Raw genomic sequence first — 25,672 nt, forward strand, 5'->3', positions numbered from 1 at the left:
TTTGCTTCAGTGTGAAGCATTCTACTGCGGCCCTCCAACCCCCACACCATCAGCCATGTACACATACATACAGAGATTTACACAGAAACAATTATAAAGGTAACCTACTGATGCTTCAGGAGCAGCATATGTTCTGTCAAACGTATTGCCTGCTTTTAGCTACATCGCTGCATCCTATTCACCTGTTTATCACTCAATTTTGTTAAAAATGTATAAGCGGGTTGTGGTGTACAAGCCTGATCCTCATACAACTCTCTTTAATTTCATATCATGAGCTGTGGTTGTACGGTTGTGGGCATCAGTAAGACGTCCTCTTTTTTCAGTGACACAGTAAAGGTGCATAATTAGAAATAAGCAGGTACCTTGAAGATGCAGCTGCATTCTGGCAGGGGAGCAGCATTCTTCTGTGCGAGCCTGGCTTCTCTCGTCACTTCTGATCGGAAGAAGCATCTCTGGACGGGGCTCGGTCACTTCTTTTCTACTGTAAACATCCAAAAACCAGATTTAGTTAAAAATGTTGCGGTACGATGTGAATATTTGGCAAATAGATCCTCAGTATTATTGTTTCAAATCTCATGTCTAATCGGTAGAGTCCATTTTTCGAACTAGAATGAGTACATTCTGATCAGTTAACTGATTTACTTTGCATAGGGCTTACACGAACTAAACTGTTGTACTAAATTGGTGCACCGAACACTATTAAAAGCATATTTTACAGATGTCCAGCTTTGACATGACTTTATTAGTTCCATGCTATTGGAGCGCAATACAAAAGCTTCATTTTGCAATAACTTCCTGATTGGGTAACATCATTTTAAGTTCTATTAATTCGTTTGTATGGCGGGACGATAACCCAAAAGGTGCCCTGGCACCAGGTATGACGTGCAGACTCTGCCCGAAGAAGGTTGCAGTGAACTACTGAAAAGCCAGGTCTTTAGGGCTTAGCGCAAGACAACAAAAGGCATCTGCCTCGTTTGGCTCTTTTAAAGAATGGGCTATCAAGGAAAGCATGTTTAGCAAGTAACGCAGATATCTGCTGGACAGTAGGGCTTTACTTTCTCTTTTATATAGAGAGTCCCTTTAACTGCTGACAGGACAGCTCAGCGAGTTAAAAGTTAAACGTTCCCAGCTGAGAAATGCAGTGTATCTGCAGGTATCTGCTCTGGATTGAATCAAGTCTGATTCGAATCAAGTGAATTTGCGGTGAGGGTTGTGTGATTACCTACTTTTGTATTTGAGATACATTTTTGTGGAGCAAGATGATTGGGTCTCCTACATAATTTGGTGAGGTGCACCTAAAACGGTCTCTCCTCATCCGAAAAGTGCCTCCCGGGTATACAAAGAACTTGGACCAAGCAAAGGACCCATGAAGTCTGAGGTCTATCCTGTTTTTTTGTTTAAAATATTTATAGCGCGCTCTGTGGCCAAGCGGCTTCCTGGCGCTAGGGGATTGAGACAGTACCAACAGGGCGAAACGCCTGGGAGTGGTTAAGACGGGAAAGCTAGGGAAAACAGATGTGTTTTAAGGGCCTTTCGGAAGTGCAGGTAAACAGGAATGGATCTAATGGTCAAAGGGAGGCTGTTCCAGAAGCGGGGGGCAAGGATGGAAAATCTAGTGCCGCCTACTCTGGACTTACGGAAGCGAGGGACGGTTAAGAGTGCCTGGCTGGAAGAACGGAGATTACAGGAGGGGAGGTAGTGAGTAATCATGGAATTGATAAAGATAGGGGCCGTACGAGCACGGGCCATGAAGACAATGCAACCCATCTTGAAGAGGGTCCTCTGCAAGATGGGAAGCCAGTGAAGGGATCTCAATAAGGGAGTGGTGTGATGAAATTTGGGGAGCCTGTGAACAAGGCGGGCGGCCTGGTTCTGGACGGACTGGAGACGCCGCAACTCATAGGCGGGAATGCCCACATCGAGGCAGTTCCCGTAGTCCACCCGTGAAAGAATCATGGCCAAAACAATAATTTTCAGGGCATCAAAGGAGAAAAAACGGGAAATCTTTCTAATGATCCTGAGGGATAAAAAACAAGATGAAACGACAGGACCTAAGGACGAGGGGAGAGGTCCTGGCTGATTTTAATCCCCAGGGTTCTGACTGAAGCAGAAGGAACCGGGGGTGGGCCAAAGGTGGCAGGCCAAAAGGCAGAGGTCCAAGGGCTCGAAGAGCCGCCAGTCAGGACCAACTCAGTCTTGTCCGGATTAAGCTTTAAATGATTGTGATTCATCCAGCCAGCAATGAAGTTAAGAGTGGTGTGAAGTTTAAGAATAGAATCAGAACCATGAGAAAGATCGCAAACCAACTGAAGGTCGTCAGCCTAATTGTATACGGAGACCTCCATGTTTAACAAAGAAACAATAAGCGGATAAATGTAAAGGTTGAAAAGAAGAGGGGAAAGGGAAGAACCTTGGGGGACCCCGCAAAGCACCGGGCTAGGGGGGCAAAGAAACTGGAGAGACGAACGGCCTGTGTCCGACCTTGAAGGAATGAGGCGATCCAAGAAAAAGCCGAGCCCCGGATGCCCGCTGCCATGACACGGTCGAGGAGGATGGAATGGTCGACCGTGTCAAAAGCAGCGGACAGGTCGTGAAGTACCAGGGCTTGGGGGGAGTTGGAGTCAGCCTTACTCTTCAGTTCGTCCAAGACAGCAAGGACCACTGACTCAGTCGAATGGACTGGGCGAAAACCAGCTTGATGGGAAGCCAGAAGATGGTTGTCCTCGATGTAGGCCGTGATGTGGCTCTCCATAATCTTGCCTAAGTAAGGGAGCAGAGAGATGGGTCTGAAATTAGTAGGAAGAGTGGGATCAGAGCCAGATTTCTTCAGGATAGGAATCACTGTGGCAAATTTAAAAGAAGCTGGAACTGTGCCCTGGGAAATGGAGGCATTGAGTAGGGAAATGGGGGGGGATCGGGACAGCCGGAGAACAGCTCCCTTAGAATTCAAACCGGTCCATAGTCGGTGGGAGAGCCTGACTTGATTTTCCTGAGCAGGATAAGGAATGCTTCCCTAGAGATGGGTGGAAATTGGTTGAAAGAGGAAGATAGAGGAGGGAGGGAAGGGGGGAGGGGGAGAGAGGAGAAGAAGACGGGGGGATATTCCGTTTGATGTTAGCAATCTTGTCAAGGAAGAAATCATTCAGGGAAAGGCAGAGGGCATGGGATGGGACTGGGTAAGGGTTGGCTCTATCAGATGCGGCCAAGGAGTGAACGATAGAGAAGATCTCCTTAGGTTTATTTGCCGCTGACAGAATCTTGCCGGAGAAGTAGTCAAGTTTAGCTGAGAGGATAGCTCGCTTATAGTTGTTAAGAAGAGACTTGTAACGATCTCTCAGGAGAGGGCAATAGTTGCGCCTCCACTGGCGTTCTGACTGCCTTAGAGTCCGTTTCAGAACTTTGAGGTCATCAGTAAACCACTTGTTAGCTTCGTGGAGGCGGCACGCCTTAACCCTCCTAAGAGGGGCCACTGGATCGCATGAGGTGGACAGCCAACCATTAATGGCGTCAACTTGATGGTCAAGAGAGAGGTCAGATAAGTTAGGAGGGAGGGCCACCAGAGACGAGCAAAGAGCGTTAAAGTCCACCCGATTCCAGTTCCGTGCAGAGATGTTTTTAGGCAGTGAGGGCTTGTCGATGGCTCCAAGGTCAATAATGAAAGAGACGAGTGAGTGATCCGACCAGGTGCAGGGGAGAATGGTGGTGGAAAAGATCACTCGACTAGCCGACCATAGCTGGTCGAGAGTATGACCGTGTGAGTGGGTGGGAAAGTGAATATGAGAGATAAAGTTAAGACCACACATGGTGTCAGTGAAGTCTTTGGAAGCCCTGTCTTCCCTGGGGTCGCCCGGCCAGTAATTGAGGTCGCCCAGTAAAAGGACCGAGGAGTTGTTGACCACGAGAGTGGCCAACAGCTCTTGTAGGGCAGGCACAAAGTGAGGCATGGTCTGGGGGGGGCGGTATATAAGAACTACAGTGAGGGGGACCACAAGATTTGTTGACCGAGCCACTAAATAATCTGCTTTAAGTATAGGAGGGTGGGGAAGCAGTTGGCACTGAAGGTTAGATTGGATAATCATGGCCACACTCCCACCAGTTTTCCCATCGGGGCGGTCGGCCCGGAGGGCATAATAGGAGTCGGGGAGTGCAGCTAAGACGTCAGGCGAGGAATCTGCGGAAAACCAAGTTTCCGTGAGGAACAATAAAACAGGGGCCTCTGTGTCCAGCAGATTATAAAGTTCTAGCTGGTGCCTGCCCGCCGAGCGGGTGTTAAGAAGAAAGGCCGAAGCCCTAGCAGGCGGGCAGGGAGGGTGAGGGGGGAGAGAGGCGGGAGATGCGGCCGACCGGGGTATGGACAAGGGGACCACAGGAAGAACGAGGCAGGAATTCCAAGGGCAGTAATAGGTTTGAGCACAGAGGGACCAATTACCTTGACAGGCGAGAAGCTGTAAGGAAGTGTAAGTCAAAAAAGGGGCAGGGTATGTGGCCCCGGGTCCCGACCGGTCATGGACGGGCGCAGACGGGCTTGCCTTTGGCGCGCCGCCGGCGCGCCCGCTGCGCACGTCCGCTTTGCGGCCGGGATGATGTCGTCATTATATGCTGGCCAAGAGGGGGGAGTGGCCGAGAAACTGCACCGGCAACCCCAAAGTACCCGCAAGATGGCGTCCAACCTGGCCCGTCCCCACCACAGCAACCTAGAAGCTGGAAGGGGAGACGATCGGCGAGGCAGGGCAGTAACAGTGAGGGTGCAGGCAAGTGAAAAAATTATACAGGTAAGTTTAACCAAGTGCCCAAAAATTAAGAGAACGCTTTTAAAAAGCGCAAGTATCGGTGCTCCCGGCTTAAAATGCCTCAGGAGATCTGCAGGCGATAGTAATCATGCGAGCAGACAAGCGATGCAGTCTAGAAAGAGTCACGTTACACACAATACACAGTTAAAAACAGATTCGCTATTTAAAAAATGCAAGTGAAGGAGCTCCCGGCTATAATTGCCTCAGGAGGTCTGTAAATAGTGTTCAATCCTGCGAGCGGCGCAGACAGCACGCCTGAAGTACTCGCCAGAGGGGGGAGTGGCCGAGAAACTGCACCAGCAACCCCAAAGTACCCGCAAGATGGCGTCCAACCTGGCCCGTCCCCACCACAGCAACCTAGTGGGCTGGAAGGGGAGACGATCGGCGAGGCAGGGCAGTAACAGTGAGGGTGCAGGCAAGTGAAAAAATTATACAGGTAAGTTTAACCAAGTGCCCAAAAATTAAGAGAACGCTTTTAAAAAGCGCAAGTATCAGTGCTCCCGGCTTATAATGCCTCAGGAGATCTGCAGGCGATAGTAATCATGTGAGCAGACAAGCGATGCAGTCTAGAAAGAGTCACGTTACACACAATACACAGTTAAAAACAGATTTGCTATTTAAAAAATGCAAGTGAAGGAGCTACCGGCTTTAATCGCCTCAGGAGGTCTGTAGATAGTGTTCAATCACAGCAATGGAACACTGTACATACCTCGAGGCTAGAACAGATCAGCAGGTGGTACGACCATAAACCAATCTAGAAGTTGGTAAAAGTCAGGAACATTTATGCTTTAGGACCTAGGAACTTGATGCAAACATGGAAACACAGAAAGGGTGTAGGATACACAGGGCTTGTTATACCGAGTGGGATGGGCCATCTTTCATTCCTCTCTAAAGAGAGGAAGAACAGCATCTTAAATTCAGCATTATATTGTTCCAGAGTTTGAAGCAGAGACTAAAGATGCTTGTATCCTGGATAGTTTTTGGTTTGCTTTCAGGATCTTCAATCTTGTTGCAATGTGGTTGCGATTGATGTAGAAGCGGTCAGTGGTGGACCTATGTCAGCTAGATAGCATGGTTTCTTGAATCACCTGCTTTTTATCAGGTTTTGACCATAGTGTGAGCTAGGAGCAGCTCCCTACATGTTACATGTGGGAAATATGTGCTCAATTATCTTTTGAATCATTTCAGGCAGGCAGTGGAATGGTAGACTGCAATATGTGAGGGAAGCTGGTGCTCCTGCCAATGTGTGACCTTACTAGCAAATTTATGATCAAGCGAGAGTTGGACGAGGGGCGCGACAGCTCGATTGTGTGAAGGAAGCGCAGCAGAAACCAGGCCATTTGTATTATTTGCCCACGTGGTGTTTAAAGTCTTTTCACTGCAGAATCCAAGAGGTTTTGCTCAGTAGGAGAGGGTGGGTAAGTCATCCATAAGCTTCCCTTTCTGCCTGGGCTGGATTTGGGATTCAGCAGCTCTGTTATAAAGGAGAGAACGCTTTCTTTTGGGCGGGTTCTGTTTTAGGTATACAGTGTGCGTCACCAGGGTATTGATGGATGGCAATGTCTTAGTTGGCAAGATGGGCACACACGTACTGCAGGTAGAGATTAAAGTATCTACGCAGGAGTTGAAGCAATGAGGCCACCCACAGGTTACAGGTTGGGAGAACAGGTAGTCTGCCTCAGCACGAACTACTATCTCTTGAAAGGAATGCGGACCACTGAAGGACCACATCATTCATGGCCCTGCAAAAAGAAAGGGTGGACAAGAGGGAGTGTTCACTGAGAGAGGCCCAGGCAGCCTGGCAAGCGTTGCTCACCACCGACCTCAATACAGAGGACTTTGTTAACTACCACAGTGCATGCAGTTTTCCCCCGCAGCAAGACTGAAACCCTAGCTGAGTATTTTTCTCTTGTCATTCAGGTACACCATCGAGCATATTCTTATTTAATATTAAACATCTTGAGAGCTAGCATTATTATGAGAGAACTGTTGTTCATCTTTGTTAGAATCCCACTGTATGCCAGTTGCTCAAGGCGCCTATCTCATTTGTTTCACAATTAACTCTTCCAAATAAAGTGAATTTACCTAGGCCAACACAATCGTTTGAGAGGGGAAACAGCCTTTACAATGCGGGAAGGGCCAAGTGTGCAGTATCCCCGCAAGCTCAACCACGCATATGCAGTGCGCGGACTAGATGCTGAGATGGGTAGAACCAAGGAACAGGAAGGATCAGAGGACGCGGTGAGGTAAGTGGGGCTGAGGTCAGGTTTTGGAGGGGTGGGGGTAGTTTTTAATGGTTAGGGCTCGGGGTTAGGGTCGTTTTTAGGATTTGGTTGGGGAGGGACAGGGAGGGGTCAGGGTAGTGCACAGGGCTCGGGGGAGTGTGTAGGGCTTGTAATAGTGTTTAGGGCTCGAGGTAGTGTTTAGGGTAGTTTTTAGGGCTCAGAGGGAGTTGGAGTAGCTTTTAAGGCTTGGGGGGGTCAGATAGTGTTTACGGCTCAGCGTGCAAGGGATAGGGGTGTTTTTAGGGCTGGGGTCAGTGTAGTGTTTAGGGCTCAGTCAGGGGTCATGATCGTGTTTAGGGCTCGGGGGTCCGGGTAGTGATCAGGGTTGGGGGGAGGTGGGGTAGGTTTTAGGGGTCAGGTAGTTTTTAGGGCTCAGGCCAGGGGGGGGTTGGGGTGTGATCTTTACACACATGCCTTTACCATGAAATTGCGTGGTAAAGCCATGCGTCATAAAGGAATGCGTTGTTTAGATGAGTTCACTGTTGGGGCCTCGTAGTAGAGGTCCGCGTGGTTAAGCCATGCGTGCCTCTGTCATACAACCGTTTGAGAGGTACAACCAAAAACAAAAGGTCAAACGTAAGGTTCGAAAGAGGATACCATGGCACAAGCTGTGTATAGGGCACTGTTTGGCTAAACCTACAGTTGTGCTTTGTCCTACCTTTTCTCCTCCTGACAATGGTCCTCTTTGCCATTGGTTAGAAGTGAATCTCCATTCTGGCCCCACAGCAGACTTTGCTTTTCATTCTTTGCTTTGGGTTGCTTTTCTCCCACACGATCAATTCCTATCGATGCTGCACACTGGAAAGAAACCAGATCACAACAAAGTCATTTTTCTTGCCAGACTAACTTTATACAACTTAAGTTGTAGTTCAATTAAGTCCTTTACGAGATAATTATAAATATATTGAAATAATGACAAAGTATCACTCTAGGGCCAACATTCATATTGGATACAGTACATGACGAAAATCTTTGGAAGTGACCATATTCGGAACTCTACATGGATATGAGTTCAAATGAAAGATCTGCCCCTCCATGTTAAAAATACCTCAAACTTGGTTGACTGCCATTGTTTTTTTATCTTGTTCGCAAGCATTGCCACTCACAAACGTTTGCAATTTCTAAGCCAAAAATCTCTCTTTGACAGTAGCCTCTCTTGAATCTGGAACACAGCATAACCCAATCGTATGCCCCCATAGGAAGGCAGTGGGCATGCTTGCCTACTCACACAAAAATGGCCCGACACGCTTCATTAACAGATGACTGAGGAAGGGTAACATTTTACACCTTCGACGGGTAAATACAAGCATCGATTCAAATAAGTAAACAATGTTAATAATATAACAGCATTGACACAGCCAGTAGGTCGTGCCTTTTTTTTTGGCTTCAACAAAAAACCAGAAATATAAATGTTATGTTGCGACACGTGGATAAGCATTCACGCACACCATGACGCTGCTGACCGCCTCAATCAATCAGTAGGCACGCATGCAGCACCACGCAAGCACACGCCTACTAAATAATGGGGGCATCATTTTATTTTGGTATTTACCTACCCAGGGTGGTGGATACCACCGGGAACGGTAAATAAAAAAATATATATATGATTTTTTAAAAGCAGTCAGCTGTGAGAAAATGGCAGCTACTAGGCACTTCAAAAAAAATGCTAAACACTTTTTTTCACCTTGTCGTTGGTAATTGTGGTTTTGTGTCCATACATACTAATGCCCTAGAGCCCAACAGTTATCCACTGTAGTGGTGAGTGGCTGCTTATCTGTGCTCTAGAGGCAAGGCTTCAGGTCCTGTCACCGGTCTACACTGTGGCAAGGGCAGACAGGATATCAGAAAAGAAGTCGCCACAAGAAGCATCTTATTAGATCGGACTGTAAGACTGAGTTTCATCGAGCAGGTAAGAGAATGTGTGGCTATTCCCCTTTAAAAAAAAAAAAAAATCTGCAAAGGCCCAGCCAGATACGTACTTGATGTATGCCTCGAGAATGTGTCTATTTATTCATATTTCTGTGAGGGCCCAGCAAGACACATGCTTTGTGTATGCAGGGTTTATTTCATTTAAATCGTTTGTATCATTTTCATGACTGGCTCTGCCACAAATGCAAGACAACAGTAAAAATGTCCAGATAACTCTGGTGATTAATGATCCTGCTAGAGAGCAATCTTTTGTCTGTTTGTAGTTTTGAAATGCAGATAAACTGTAGTTTATGTGAATAGCTCAGTGGGTTACTGCCTTTGTTACAGAGATCCTTTTGTTACTTGCAGTTCAGATGTTACAGTCCTAACATAGGACAGTGACCTATGAACTGTCATCAAAGAGCTGCATACAAACCTGAATGGTATATTTAGAACTTTTTTATGTGCTGCGATATAGTTAGAATTTCCCCTGGCTTTCACTATTCTAATGTTGCTATAAAGAGTTTGTTTGGGCAGATATACAATTCAATCAGTAAAGCCAACCCCCCAACCACTGGGATATGCTTTATCCTGTGTTTGTTCTCCAGACCTAACCCTCTTAAAACATACTGCCCACCAGTATGGATGACAAGTGATTCCTACACCTGGTAATCCTCATTGGCTTATGTGACATTCCCTATAGGCTGATTTACATACTTGTATGATTGTCTCTGCATTATGTGTGCGTGATATAAAGTACTGTGAAACCCTATACTACAAGTAGCGCTATACAACAAATGAAATGCATATGAGTGAAGGGCTATGGCGAGATGAGGGGTGCTGTTGGAGGGTGGTAGTGGGGAAATCCGAGGAGGAGGTCATGGTGGGGGGGCTACAGAGAGCTGAGGGGCACTGGTGGAGGGGGGCAGTGAGGGAATCTGAGGAAGGGGTTATGGGGGAGGGGCTATGGAGCAATGAGGGGCACTGGGGAGGGTGCCAATGACGTAATCTGAGGAGGTGGTCATGGGGTTTAGGGGTGCGACGGAGAGATGAGGGGCACTAGTGGAGGGTTGTTAGTGAGGGAGTCTGAGGAGGAGGACATGAGGGGGAGAAGCTAAGGAGAGATTAAGGGCACTGTTGGAGGGTGGTAATAAAGGGATCTACGGAGAAAGAGTTCATTGGTGGGGCGCCAAAAAAGACTTTCGCACTAGCGCTAAAGCGGACTCTGTCATGGCCTTTCTGTTGTTGTTTATTTAATTAGCAGTCGGGTCATTAGGGCCACTGTGGAACATATTTTAAAGCGTGTGCTAATTATATTTTCTGTTATCTTTAATGTTTTAAGTTTGAGGATGACTTTACTAATGTTTTTACCAGGAATAATGAAAAAGGAGCCGGATGGTGGCTGATATGGGTCTGGGGCCCAAGGTCAGCTGTGAGATAAGGTGCATGGATAATCAAGCCTGGAAGGGAGTGTGCTGCAGAGTCCGGGGTCAGGTGGCGGTAGTAATGAAGAGAGATTCTCTCTGAAGGCGGGCAACAAAGGAGGCTTAGTAATGTTACTTGCCTGATACTCTCACCTCAGAAACCTCCTCTTTCCATCAAAGGGAACTTACATAAGATGCATTTAAAAAATAAAAAGAAAACGTTTGTTTAATTTTTTTTTTTTTTTTTTTTTTTAGAGTAGGCAGTGTTCCATGCGTCCACTGCCTGCTCTTAAATAATATTTTCGCATCCATTCAAAAAGGGGAAGGGGTCCCTTGGTGACCCCATCCTCTTTCCGATTGGCTTACCATAACTGCAAGTATTTTGCGACTGCAATTGCGCTCGCAAAACAAGGATACATACAAATGCATCTCGTTACTAGGAAGGGACGCCCTTGGAACGCCACTTCCTAATACCCTCTTGCACAATAGCGTTTGTACATGCGAGCAGGGCAGGGGAGGAGTGGTGTGCCCACTCCTGAGTGTGCAAAGACTGTTTGGCCATATAAGCCTCTGGCTGGGCGGCGTCATGACCAATCACAGCGCTGGTTGCAGCGTTGTGACTGGCTTAGGGGAGGAAGACTGGCTGCCTGCTTCCTGTTTCTTTTTGATGAATATTATTAAATGAAACCCCCCGCTCGACCTCCCCGTGTGACCTCCACCCAAACCACTACTGCCCCCTCCCCCGCGAGTAAGGTTGGCCACGATTGCCACAGTGCTCACCCGAATAAAAATTCCTGGAGCCGGGCCTGTATACAAGGAAGCTATATTAAACACATATAGAAAAGTGGGTCCGATCACCTATAAAGACAACAGAATCTTCATGTTCCCAGGAAGAACACAAGCTGTCCGAGCAACCCTAAGTCAACCTAACAGCAGAAGACAGACAATATACCCTGAAAAAACATCAGGTCAAGCCTGTAGGAAGAGTGATGTATGGATACGCAATCCATGAAATGTTGGCGGCTAAAAACACATTTCTAAAAAGCTTGAGCACACACATTTACTCTCCTTTCTAAACAAAGTATACTTTTAAACTGTGGTGCTTTAGGTCATTTTTCGGACTTTAAAAGCATCTCTTTTTAGGTGCCATGTTGCTCTTAAACACCATAGTTTGTGCAAACCTGACGCTAGATGACAAAGAAATCTAATTGCAACGAGGTACCAGCTCTATTATCTGCTTCGCTAGCCAGTTCTGACCACCAGATGGCAGCATGTCTCAATGAAAGGAAGTAAAACAGTCTCACAAGACACTGCGACACTTTCAGTGTAACTAACTCAACGTTTCCCGCCTGCTCTTGAGAATAAAACAAAGTCCGGTTTTACACAGTGTCTCTGCCAAGTTCTAAAGTCACCCTTTTGTTAGTGAACAAAGCTGCCTCTCTACAATGACCCATACCATCCGAAGTACAGCAAAGGAACAAAATAGTGCATAGCTGCCAAGGTTTCAGATTGCTATGTGTGACATTTTTATAATTTCAGTGTAATTATGAGTGACATTTCAACGACTATGAGTGACAATTTCTCACGAGCAAAAATCAAGCAACGAAACATATAGAGAAATATATAAATATCAGAAATTACACCCATTTGAGCAACAAGAAACTATAAGAAGTAATTGAACTAAAGTGCACTAACAGGGGCCTGTGAACAGCGCCGGTGAGCTGCTCGGCCAATCAGTGCGCCGTGCTGAGTGGTGGCCTGAGTAAAAGCAACCATGAAACTTAAAAGTAAACCAAACATAGGCAAACAGTCGACTTACAATGTGTGTAGAGATAGAGATAAGCTCCAATGTGGAAACCAGCAGATTAGCACCATGTGCCAATGTTGGCAGCTTAGCCCCCCATTACACCATCCCTAAAACAAACAAAGTTACCCACCAAGCAAACTGATAGCAAATTCGTGGTAACACAGGTGGAAACAATCCTTTTAAACATGTGGCGCAGTTCATCTACAAACACGTGACCACAAATTGTGCCAAGAAATACGTGACCCTCTGCAGTGAATCATATTGTGCTCACTCCCCATGCCTACTACGTGAAAACGATACCAAGCACTTCTCAGTCAATTATGCAAATTAATAGTGATAATCACAATTGTAAAAAGCACATAATGCTGTGAATGCTGCCTAAATTAACAATAAACTATGACCTTAAACCCGATGATGCAGTCCAGACAAAAGTTTCCATGCATCCGGTCATTGAAAACAAAATGAAAAAGAAAAATTATCCAAAGCTCCATGATTCGCCATTTGCTGTTTAAAGGGGACTCCTGCGTGCACAGTAAGAACTCGATATTTCCAGGAGGCCTCCGATGTGATGTAATATGTAACTGCTATTTCAAAGTCTCAGGGTGCAACATAACCAGGCCGGACAAAATAATATCTAAATGAATGCATGATGGTTGCACTCCATTATTTTCAAAAACTTTTCTTTAGATGATCGAGTGCATGAATTTCAGAAGCGGGACCCCAGCGTGACTGGATAATGTGTGCCTCTTTTAACCAACGTGCGAACGTCTTGGCAGGTGAATGCTGCGAGTGTGGGTGGCCCTGGGCCATACACGACTTCAAATTAAAACTAAAACCCACGGCTGCCTCCTACCTCAGTGTCTTGTCCAGCAAAGTCTGAGTGCGACTCCAGCTCGCAAGTGAAGAAAAAGTACTGCTCTGCCAGAGACGGGCGCGCTCTGAAAAACAAAGCTGCCGCCAGGCTCCTGACTGGCTGCCTTGCAGCCTGGGGTGCTAATCACCCTGCACGTGATCACAGGGAAGCGCGCCTTAATAGAAAACGACGACGATGAGCCGCGAAAGACATCTTGGTGTGTTTATTAGTGATTCACCAGGCTGTCCTGCCAGCTCTCGAGTGCACCATTCATCAATCTATTCTATTTAATTTTCAGGCAGTCACATGAACGCTTTCCATAGCGCAATTACCGCGTTGCTGCAGCTCATTGTTATAGCACGCCTGGGGTGGTCGGAGGTCCCTAATTATGCGTGACTAATGCATTTCGTGCGGTGATGCGGACACCTGCACTGGAATGCGTTAGTGTCACGCCTAATGCGTGATACTTGGCAGGGCTGATAGTGATAAATGGTCTGCCATTGCATCAAACACACAAAAGGTGAAGGGAGGAATGCTTGCAACAAGTCTAACTACTGGCAAGTGCTCGGTGCAGCATTTTGAAACCATTGTTCTCAGCCATGAGCAAATCAGTCTTCGTCCAGCTCCAATAGGAACAGTCCAGCCTGAACTGCCAAGCCAGATCCTCAAAAACCCGCACAGAAGCAACTCAGACGTGGGTCCCATGTTCACTGCGCCACTGGAACCAAGTTGCACCCGACTGACTAGCACTAACAAGGGCTAACCCGCTTTTGGGTTGCTTGTGTTCCGGTTGAGGGAGGACTTGGCTTGGCAGTTCGAGCTGAATTGTTACTATTGCAGCAGGATCATGGCTGATTTGCATATGACTGGGTCCAGACTGAGGTGGCATGGTCTGCAAAATAACAATGGACTGGGAATCGGCCCAGAGAAATGGCCAGTGTTAGAGATTGATTCAAGCATTCCATTCTTTGTACACTTCAGGAAGCTGTAAACATATTATCCAATGCGTGTGCATGTAGGAGTTGAGAGAGCAATGCAATATCTTTCTTGGCATTTGCACCTTATTTAAAGGAAGCACCACCAAGAGAGATAAAGTCTTCCAGTGGCTATTTCATATACCCAGGTATACATATGGCAGCCAGGACGACCTGGGCATTAACTATAGCCAGAACAACTATATACACAATCAAAGAAGTCTATCAGACAAACACCACATGAACAGCGACAAATTATCATAAAGGTACTATTTTTCAATATAATCAGAACTTGAATTGCAAAAGCAATTTGTTTGAAGACTAACCACTCTTTCTGAGGCTCACAGTTGTAAGAGAACGTTCTCAGAGTGTTTCTTACGACTGAATTCTCCTGCAGACTTCATGCGGGCCAGCCTGCTTACTCCAGAAAGTTTACTTACACTCCTAACCAAAAGTCCACCCTAAAGTTTGTAGCCAAAGAGGCTTTGTAGGTACATTTTAGGGTTTGCAAAAAAACCTCTGCACTGCACAGCCACGTCTGGTTGGGTAACACCTTCTTTAGTGGCTGGGTATACGCATAAATGGACTTAACACCAAAATAGTCTAATCCGGAGTTCAAAAAGTAAACTACATTTGGTAATAGCACTGCATGATAATATTAAAGTCGTACTTCATCACTAAGCAAAGTAAAATTAGCGACATTTACATCACACAGTTTATGACAGAAACCAATCCATACATGTACTAATCCTGATTCTGCTCAAAATCTCAGGAGCACAAAATTCAAGAACTTCCACAATCCTAGAGGTCCATTTGTAGCTTTTGAATGCACAGGGCTTTAGCAGTCTGTTGAGAGCCCTGATGTGATCAATACTCGGCCATGCCGTTACTAGTCACCAAACCCATAATGTAGTTCCTTAAAGCACACTCAACCAGTGCAGATCTGGCAGAAGCTGAAACAGTCTTTCCGGGGAGCCGGGAGTGGGATTGCTCCACACCCCCACTAGCTGCACTCATCCACCCATTCCCGCTTAACTCAGCTCTGGCTGAGAAAGTCTCTGTGCACTGCAGGTGTGTTGGTGTTGCCAGTGTGTGTTTTAACTCTTCTCACAGACTTCCCACACAGGAAGAAGTATAATCTTGGAAAGTGTGATGGTTGGTGGGTAGATACGACAACACAATATCAGGAAAGGCGAATCCCAAGCCTCCCCCTGAAGGTTTGAACACAACCGGTCACTGTGTATATTTTTCCTTCAGACAGAGTAAATTAACTCCAGACTGGTTCACTTAGTTTCTCCATAATGGTAGTATCAAGAACTGTCCACCGCTCTCTTCTTACGGCCTGCAAATTTCAAGGACCTTTACAGACGTGTGCTCTCATATCAGGCGTGGGGCAGTAGAGACCCTAGAGTTTAGCAGCAGTGCTGAATTTGAGCCGGTGCTTTCCGGGGCTCGGCACCTCTACTACATAAATTTCAATAAATACTTGAGACTCCAACAGGTAAGGAAGAAGCAACTGCCCAAGAAATGCCAACTGTTTACGGTGAGAAAACTGGCTAATGACATCACTTAACTTCCTCGCTTGTTATGTTTAGGCTCAGGGCCGGCTCTAGGGCGGTGCGATCGGTGCGACCGCACCAGGCGCTGACTTCGGGTGGGGCGTCGTATTTGGAAGTATTGTGTTGTTTTAAAAGCACCTGCTGCCGCGCTCCTGGCATCCAGAAATTTACATGCAATTTAAATGTCAAGATAACTCTGGTGATTAATGTTCCTCTTAGAGAGAGATCGATGGTTTGTCTAATGGAAGTTTAGACTTGTGGTAAGGTAGCGCAGGGGGTTAATATGATTGCTGCAAACAACCTGTACTATTCAGATCACAAAGCACATATAATACAAACAGGTCAGTGGGTTATTGTTTTTTCCGGAGAGATCCTTTTGTGACTTGCAGTTTATAAATTGTAATCCCAACATAGAACCGTGATCTAAACTGTCACCAAAGAGCTGCATAAAAACTGCAAAGCATAGATTAGAGCGTTATGATTTTATGCAGTCTTTCATTATCATAATGTTGGAAAAAAGGTTCATTTGGATAGAAATCAATTCTGATAAAAAGAACCCCCAAACACGGTGTTAAGATTTTTAAATTCAGTTTGTGCTTCTCCAGACCAAGCACTATTAAACTATACTGTCTACCAGAATGGATGACGTGACGCCTGTACCTTGTAGTCCTCTGTCTTATGCAACATTTCCTATACACTAATCTCTACACACCCATGATTGATTGTCTTTGTGTAGTGTGTGTGATGTAAAGTGCTCTGACACCGTACACTAGTGTGAGTGGCAGCAGCGCTATAAAACGAATTAAACACATATGAGAGAGAGTGGTTATGGAGACTTGAAGGGCACCGTTAAAGGGTGGTAGTGAGGTAATCCGTAACAGAGATTGTTATTGGGGGCGCCAACAAACATTGTTGCACAGGGCGCCACCAACGCTAAGGCCAGGGCTCAAGTCCAAAAAAAAAAACTGGGGGACGCCGACATCATGACAGGAAGTGGCATCATTGCTTGAACCATCAGACCCATTGCCTCCCCTCGCTCACCCCTTATATGCGATTGCATCAGAGAAGCCAGCGCATGAGCAGCGTTCTGAATGAGCTCCAATCTCGCCCCAGAGCGGCCAAAGAGTGAACGTGTGCCTTCATTTGCTCCAGTGATCGAGCTCCTGGTAAAATAAGTGGGGGGACGCCGTCCACCCGCGTTGTACCCCGACGAGCCCTGGCTAAGGCCCTGTTTAAGCTGAGGAGATCGCTATGCTGCATTCATTCAACTTCTGTGGCTATAGGAAAAGCAGACTGGATGGTCTCAGTGGACATTTGCACCAGGAAGGTGACGACTTACCTTGGTGAAAGCTTAAATAGTAAGTGCATTCTAACAGATGGAAAATTGCGCGCGCACACACACACGCGCACGCAATGCGTTTATCAGTCATTTTACTTAAAATTAGCCAATGGAACAGGCAATGGAAAATGAAAACGGAGTTAATTTAGCCAATACCATTAGGCGTTACTTCGAAACAGGCGATGCACGCGTGCACCAGCAGGGGGCGGCGCGGGGCTTACCGTTTGCTGCTCCGTAGCCTCGAGATGGTTCTTCTGCTCCGTCACAGGCCTCGCGAGAATCCCGGGGCACGCGCTGTCCTCAGTCACGGAAGAGGAGCGGGAAGAGAAGGGCTCAGCAGAGCTCGAAGAAACGGTAAACGGAACCACGGTATCTTCAATGATTTTGCGTTCCTGAAAAGATGAAACCACAAGGAAGCAACAACACCTTAGAACAGCGCAGACCAGATTCATATGAGGTAACTTCGGTGCCTCGGAGGTAAATAAATACTAGTTTAAAGAAAGGATTTTTAGAAAAGGTGGTCGATGGCGTAGTTCATAAGGCCTTTGTCATTGGTAGTATGGATTTTAACCACAAGTACGAGCATTCCATCAGCTCACAGGGCAACTGCTTTCAACATGAGCTAAACACTGGTTAGAGAGTTATTAGACAAAAAAATTATAGCATTCGTACCGTAACCGCTTAACATTAAATGAAACGGGGATGCTAAAGCAAATCCAAGACAGACAAGATTATCACAGCTTAAGTTCAGACTGTAAACAACATGTAAATGTAATTAATTGACTATTCAGGGGTATGTAATGAAGAACTTCTCTGCACACATACAGCATTTATAGTTCGAGGTGTTAGTATGAAGCATAAAACACACAATAAATCAAATAGATATCTAGACGCCGAATCTAGAACACACAAAATCACAGAAATGTCTAGGTGCCCGTCTAAGTCTGGGTTCCCTCAACATTTTCCGCACTCAGACCTGCATATTCATCACTTGCAACCCCCTCATTACCATCACTGTCTTGCAACTCGCTTTCAGTTTCCGAACTGACACCACCTTCTACTGATAAGCTAGAACCCATATTTTGACCACTCAATGACAAGTCATCTGCAACAATTCAACAGCTCTTTCTTCCCCAGCACCAGACAGACCTGAAGTACTCCAAAAATGACCACTCACACCCACAACATTACCCTCTGAACTTACACAACTTTTGCCACCACTACTCTGCTCCCTCATCTGAATGAACAGCTTTCTTCACCAACACCATATTCCTCTCACTCCACCTTCACTGACCATTTTGATACTCACTCTCGTGGACAGACAAAATTTAGACAGACCTTTCTAAATTTTACCAGGACGTCTGAATTTCACAATATCACCAGATTCTAATTAGTTGTTTGACACACTGTTTGGCATCATAATACTCCTGTTTCATTAACACCCTCTGCTTAACTAGGTCTACAATTTCACATGACATCTTGTCACATATCCATCCTGGCCTAATGCTAGACTCTGATTCTTTCCCTCACAACTTGAAAGGTAATAGTCCAGTTGTAGAATGAGGTTTTATATGGTAGTTCCACATCGAATGGCATCTTCAATATCCAACTTGGATTGCACAGCAAGCTGCAAAAACTCCTTGAACATTATGTTTGCCTTCTCAACCAAACCATTTGACTGGGGACTATATAAAGAAACAGTGATATGTGAAATGCCTAAAGGCTTTAAAAAACATGCTGCACTCGGATGAAAGAAAATGCACACCATTATCATATACTATTTATTTAGGAAACCCTTGAATACTGAATACAGATTTTTTTAAAACAATAGCTGATTTGGAATCAGTGTGGTCAACAAATTTGTAAAAATATCTACTTGTAATGATAATAAGAACAATTAAGAACTTCACATGATCAGGCAAACCTGAAATCGGACCCATAAAATCTATAGCAACTTTTTCCCATGGATAGACTAGAAGTTCCACTGGCGTCAAAGGTATGTTTCTCACCACAAAGTGTCTGTCAGTATCTTGACATTGAGAACACAACCCTAAAATAATGTCCACAAAAACGTCCATGCTAGTCCACCGATAAAACAACCTAAATTTCTTCTTCATAGAGGTCAACCCTATGTGATCAGAATGTGCTAGCCATACTAACTGTTCTCTTACACCTGTCAGAGGCACAACTTCTCCCCCTTCAACACCAACTCCTCTCCAATGCTTAAATTATCCTTGACTTTAATCCAAGTTCAAAGTTACACTGGTAACTTGATCTCCTCTGGCCAACCACTGCAAATCAAATATTTCACTTGCTCCCACACCTTGTCCTCCACTTCAACTTTCTGCCACTCCCCCTTCACTGTGTTTCAATGCATCCACCAACCAATAAAGTACTAATTAAACCACTCGTCATCCTCATCTCTCGAATCAACAGGAAAATGTGCTAAAAAAATTCTCTGGCATTTTTTACACCGGAAATATGGCAAAATGTCAAAATTAAACTCTTGCAGATGCGACAACAGTTGTATCAACCTGGGACTAGCATTCCCCATTCCTCTTTCACCCAAAAGAAAGGTTAACAGCTTATGGTCAGTAACAATCTTAAATCTCCTTCCCCAAAGGAACGTTTTAAAATAAACGACAGCCCACACACTAGCCTAGGCTTCTTTCTCTACTGTGCTATACTGATGCTCTGCTTCCTTCAGACAATGTGAAGTAAACCCCACCGTATACTTTTTATCTTCCATAATTTGTCAGTATTGCACCAATGCTGAAGTTGCTTGCATCAACTGTTACTATGCACTCCATCTAAATATTAAAAGGTTTAAGAGCTGGTGCGCACACAATCATTTCTTTCTTTTTCACAAACGCTCTGTTTTCAGCATCACCCTAAACAAATGATACATTTCTTTTTGCAACTTTCTGAAAGGTTCAGACATTACTGCAAACCCAGGAGCAAAGCGAGCATAGTATTCACATAAACCCAAAAAGGATTTAACTTGATCTTTCGTACTTGGCTCAAGGGCATTCTTTATAGCACATAACACATCTTTTTTAGGCTTGATACCTTCAGGTGAAAATAAATATCCCAAATAATCTAGGGCCTTTTGAAAAAACGGAATTTATTCTTCCTGATTGTGATTCATATATTGACTGAGGGTACTCAAAAACCCTGTTTAGCAGAGCGCTCTTCAGGGTTCTTAGAAAACATCAAAATGTAATCCTGGTATGCTAAAACTTGTTTTTTATGGCCAAATAACCTATACATGAGTTTTTGAAAGACTGCCACTGCGGACTCATGCCCAAAAGGCTTGCGTCAAAAACAAAAAGCCCCAAAGGGACTGATGAAAGAGAATACTGAAGCCCCATTTAGAGATGACAAAAGATCTTGCATTTTGCAAAGTGGGTGGGTGCCAATCAAAATATTTGTATTCAATGACCGCAAGTCCACACAGAAATTAATAGCAACAGATTTGCGTTTGGCCACTACTATGGGCGAAACTTACTCTGCAAAGTCAGCATTCTCTATCAACCCTTCCTTCACCAACTCATCCAGGTGTGCTTTGAGCTCAACCCGTATGCCCCAAGGGACATTTCTTACTTAATTCTCAAGAGGTCAAGCCTTTTCTTTTAACAATGTTGTGCTCATTCTCTTGTACACATGGAACACCCTGGGACATAAAAAAAAGAAAACTCTCTTCATTTGCAATTATGACTTCTGACACACTGACGGGATTATCAGTTCCAGGACATCCCCAACATTCCTTGATCATGCCAGCCTAGGATGTTGGAATCTTGTTTTGCTACATTAACCTCTGCACACATGTCTCTATTTAAACTCAATTGTTGATCCGAAATACCCTACCTGTTTGATTCTTTCACCATCATACACCATAGCAAAAAAGTCAGAGGGTGCAAATAATTTTTTTAAACAACGACCCACTCCAACAATTTGACACCAAAGTGATAGGTGAACCATTGTCCACTGTTTCTTTCATGCCACCCTCCTGCTTTCAAAGACAAAACAGCTGTGCATTTCTCCAAACTATCAGACATGTGTTCTTCATGCACTACATTCATCTGCACTTGCTTCCCTTTACATACTCTGGCAAAGTGACCAACTTTCTTGCATTTCACACACTGTTTACCTAATTCTGGGCATGATTTTGAACTGGTAACATGTCCTTTTCCCACCACACTTGTAACAGGTGATATCATTTTAAGGCCCACTCCTATGTTGCGGGCTTGCAAGTACTACAGCGCCCAAATGTTCACCATCAGTACCACTGTTCAATTCCTTGTATGTTACAATATATCTTTCAATCCCCTTACCCAAAGTTTGAGTCCATTCTAGTGTGGGATTCTTCCTGCACAAAAAACTCTCCTGTTACTTTTTTATGATAGTAAAAACGAATCACTTGATCACGTATATATTGCTCTAGTAACGAGCCAAATTCACGTGCAGCAGCCAATACTCTTACAGCAGCTACATATTCATCCAACGACTCATGTGGCAGTTGCTTGCGTGTAAAGACTCTGCCTGTTCAGGACCACATTGGGTCCTTCCGAAATCTGTTTACCCAAACAATGCACAGCTTCAATGTGCTCATTCCATCTCCCAAAATCATGCTCCTCAGGCATGATCTCCAGAGGATGGTCAAACAAATGTTGTCCCTCTTTGCGCAAATAGTTTTAAAGCAAAACAAACATCCTTCTGGCAGAGTAATGTCATCATCAATGGCCACAAGGAAGTTCGCAAACGAACGTAGCCAGCAGCCGCGGTCCGGGCAGGTAACAGCGGTTGGGCCGTGTGAGGGGAGATTTCGAGGGACGATGCAGAGGGAAAATTAAATAGGGAAAATGCTTCTTACCTAGTATGGATCTTTTTTTGGCATATAGAGCTGTAGAGTCATATGCTGTGCATAGACCACCATCTAGTGTTGGGTTCAGATGTTTGCATTTTGTTTTTCTTCAAAGAAGTCTTTGCAGTCACGAGGTTGGTGACTCCTACTTTCGGTGATAGTGCGCATGGGCATCAACTCCATTGTTAGATTGTTTTCCCCGCAGAGTGTGATAATGGAGTTAGTAAGAGTAGTAAAAGGAGATGTCTATGAATGCATGTATCTAAGTAAGATTTTACTGCAACGGGTATAGGTACCCAACTCTACAGCTCTATATACTAAGAACCGATTCATACTGGGTAAGTAGCAATTTCCTTTTGAGGCATAAGAGCTGTAGATCATATGCTGTGCATAGACTATATAGTAGTTATCTCCAAAAGCGGTGGCTAACCTGTATCTGTTGCAGTGGTCTGAAACAGTGTACGTAAAACTGCCTGGCCCACTCTAGCTTGTTGTCTTGCTAACACATCTACACAATGGTGTTTCGTGAATGTGTGAGGTGTAGACCATGTTGCAGCTTTGCATATGTCATCTATGGGTATATTTCCTAAGAATGCCATAGAAGCCCCCAAGTTTGCATGTAGAGTGTGCTCTAGGGGGAACTGTTAACGTTCGTTTATTTTTTTGTTGCATAATTTTATATAGCGCAAGCTTGACCCGAATTGGGTATCAGAGCGCTTTACATAGCACCAGTTACGTTACATGAGGACACACATTCATTTTTGTTAGGCATGGGGAGATTAAGTGATTTGCCCAGAATCACAGGATGTTTAGCGTTGTTACCGAGACTCGAACCCAGATCCCCAGCTCCGAGGTCGAGCGCCTTTTGCATAGCATTTTTGAATGCACTTGACTATCCACCTTGCATTACCTTATTTTGATATGGGATTGCCTTTGTATGGTGGAGCAAAAGCAACAAAAAGTTTATTTGTGTTACAGAAAGGTTTTGTCCTTTTTATGTAATAAAGCAATGCTCTCTTCCATCTAATGTGTGTAGGGCACGTTTTGCCACTGAATCTGGTTGAGGGAAGAACACAGGCAACTCAACAGATTGATCTGATGAGCAGAAATGACTTTAGGATGCATTTAGGATTAGTCCGAAGAACAACTTTATTTTGGTGCATTTGTAAAAAGTGTTCTTCTATAGTTAATGCCTTAAACTTACTCACTCTTCTGAGTGATGTGATAGCAACGAGGAAAGCATCTTTCCATGTGAGAAATTGCAGTTCACATTTGTGCAATGGCTCAAAGGGTGGGCCCATTAGTCTGGTGAGAACAATATTGAGATTCCACACTGGAGCAGGTGGACGTCTCGGGGAATGACTCTTTTGAGTCCCTCCATGAAGGCTTTGATAATAGGTACTTTAAAAAGAGAAAGATGATGTCTATTCTGTAGGTAAACAGTTATGGCAGCCAGATGGAAGGCGTATGGATGTGTACGCTAAACTTTGTAGATGTAACAAATAACATAATATTTTGTACGGAAGCATCAACGATGTGGTTGTTAATAAATTATATCCCAAACTGCTTCCACCTTGCTGCACAGCAGGCTCTTGTGATAGGACGTCTAGCCTCTTTGATAATATGCATGTAGTCTGGTGGTAGATTAAGATAGCCAAACTCGAAGACTTCAGGAGCCAGATCGCCAGATTGAGTGGACTGGGGTCTGGATGTCTTATGTCTCCATGGCTCTGTTTGAGGAGATTGGGTGTAAGACGTAGTTTTTGGTGAGGAACTACTGAGAGTTCCAATAGGGTTGTGAACCAAGGTTGACGTGCCCATGTGGGAGCAACTAGGATCAATGTCAGGGATGCTTGTTTGAGTTTCTGAACCACTAATGGAATGAGTGGGAGAGGCGGAAAAGCGTAAACAAATATCCCTGACCAATTCATCCATAGTGCATTGCCTTTGGACAATGGGTGTGGAAACCTGGATGCGAAGTTTTGGCATTTTGCATTTAGATGTGTGACGAACAGGTCTATGTGTGGGAATCCCCACATTTGGAAGAATGGGAGAAGAACTTGCTGTGTCTGACTGAGCAAATCTGCCATCCGATTGTCTACTCCTGGAAGGTGTTCTGCTAGGAGATATATTTTGTGATGTATGGCCCATTTCCAGATGGTCTGTGTTAGCTGGAGGGAGTGTGTCCCTCCCCGTTTTTGTATGTAGTACATGGCTGTCATGTTGTCTGTACGAATTAGGACATTCTTGCATAGAAGCTGAACTTGAAATGCTTTCAGCGCCAGAAAAATCGCCAGCAGCTCTACATGGTTTATATGAAGCTGTTTCTGCTGCAAGCTCCAAATGCCCTGAATTGTGTAGGTTTCGAGATGCGGTCCCCAACCTGTCAGTGATGCGTCTGCGGTCAGTACCATTTCTGAAACCGGGTCGCTGAAGGGCCACCCTTTTAAAAGGTTTAGTGTGTTTCACCACTGCAGAGAGCGATAGATGCAGCCGTCTATCAACACTAGATCTGATAATTGACCATGAACTTGGTTCCACTGACGTGCTAAGCATTCCTGTAGGGGACGTATTTGAAGTCTTGCATAGGGGACTATTAAAATGCAAGTCGCCATCATTCCCAGTACCTGCATGAACACTCGAGCTGGTAAGGAGTGTTGAGGCTGAAACTGAGACATCAGGGTTTGTATATTCTGGACTCTGGCTGGAGTTGGGTATGCTAGAGCTTTGTGTGTGTTTATAGTAGCTCCTAGATATGCTTGAGACGTGGCTGGTTGGAGATGGGATTTGGACAGATTTACTGTGAATCCTAGCTCGTGGAGCAATTGCACAGTTTTTTTGTGTGTGGCATAGACAGCTGTTGTGCGAGCTGTCCTTTATGAGCCAGTCGTCTTGGTATGGGAAGACATGAATATGTTGCCTTCTTAAATGGGCTGCGACTACTGCCAAGCATATTGTGAAAACCCTGGGTGCGGTTGTTACTCCGAATGGGAGGACTATAAATTGATAGTGCTGACCTGCTACCACAAACCTGAGGTATTTGCGGTGCGCAGGGTGAATTGGAATATGAAAGTAAGTGTCCTTCAAATCCAGAGTGGTGAGAAAGTCGCCTTGCTGAAGAAGGGGAAGCACTTGTTGGAGTGTTACCATATGTTAATGGCCAGACTGAATGTATAGATTTCGTTTTCTGAGGTCTAATATAGGAATGAGAGAGCCGTCCTTTTTGGGAATTAGAAAGTAGAGGGAGTACACCCCTGCTCCCTGGTATGGCAAAGGGACTGGTTCTATTGCACCTTTCTGCAACAAAGAGAGAACCTCTTTCTTTAGACGGGTGAGTTGTTCTTGTGACATGCGGTGTGAACTTGGAGGATTGTTCGGTGGAGACCTTGTTAGCTCCAGGCAATAACCAGATTGGATAATTTGTAGTACCCATTTCTCTGATGTATTCGTATTCCGAATGGGTAGAAATTGGGAAAGACGTCCCCCGACAGGAGTGTAATGGTCAGGGAGTATGAAAGGAAGTCACTGTTTGGCGTTTGCAGGGGAAGTGCGTGTTGAGTTACCCCTGCCTCTTCCCTTGGTGTTGTGTCCTCTATATCCACCTTTAAAATAACATTTTGAAGAAGGCAACTGATTGTTGCCCTTGTAAGGAGGATGGATTGTCTGTAGACACAGTTTTGGAGCCGTCCCTGAAAAATGAGCGACGAAAGGATCCTCTGTTGGAAGGTGATTGTAAGGCCCCCATGTACTTAGCAACATCAGTATCCTTTTTTATCTTTTCTAGTGATGTATCAACAGCTGGACCAAAGAGCGGTTCTTTGTCAAAGGATTGATTAAGAATAGAGGCTTGTACCTCAGGCTTGAATCCT

General features: G+C 45.0%; 1 protein-coding gene across 1 annotated transcript in view; it reads right to left on the bottom strand.

The window, feature by feature from the left end:
• The window catches only part of LIMCH1 (LIM and calponin homology domains 1), a 990,782-nt gene that overhangs the window by 35,452 nt on the left and 929,658 nt on the right, over positions 1–25,672 (bottom strand). The window contains exons 26-28 of the mRNA XM_078678256.1: positions 17,161–17,331; positions 7,734–7,873; positions 363–481 (exon numbers count right to left, since the gene is read on the bottom strand). Of these exons, the coding sequence (XP_078534382.1) occupies positions 363–481; positions 7,734–7,873; positions 17,161–17,331 (430 nt within the window). The remainder of the gene's footprint in view (positions 1–362; positions 482–7,733; positions 7,874–17,160; positions 17,332–25,672) is intronic.

The sequence above is a fragment of the Lissotriton helveticus genome, chromosome 2_2 (genome assembly GCF_964261635.1).
Source record: "Lissotriton helveticus chromosome 2_2, aLisHel1.1, whole genome shotgun sequence".
Taxonomy (NCBI): domain Eukaryota; kingdom Metazoa; phylum Chordata; class Amphibia; order Caudata; family Salamandridae; genus Lissotriton; species Lissotriton helveticus.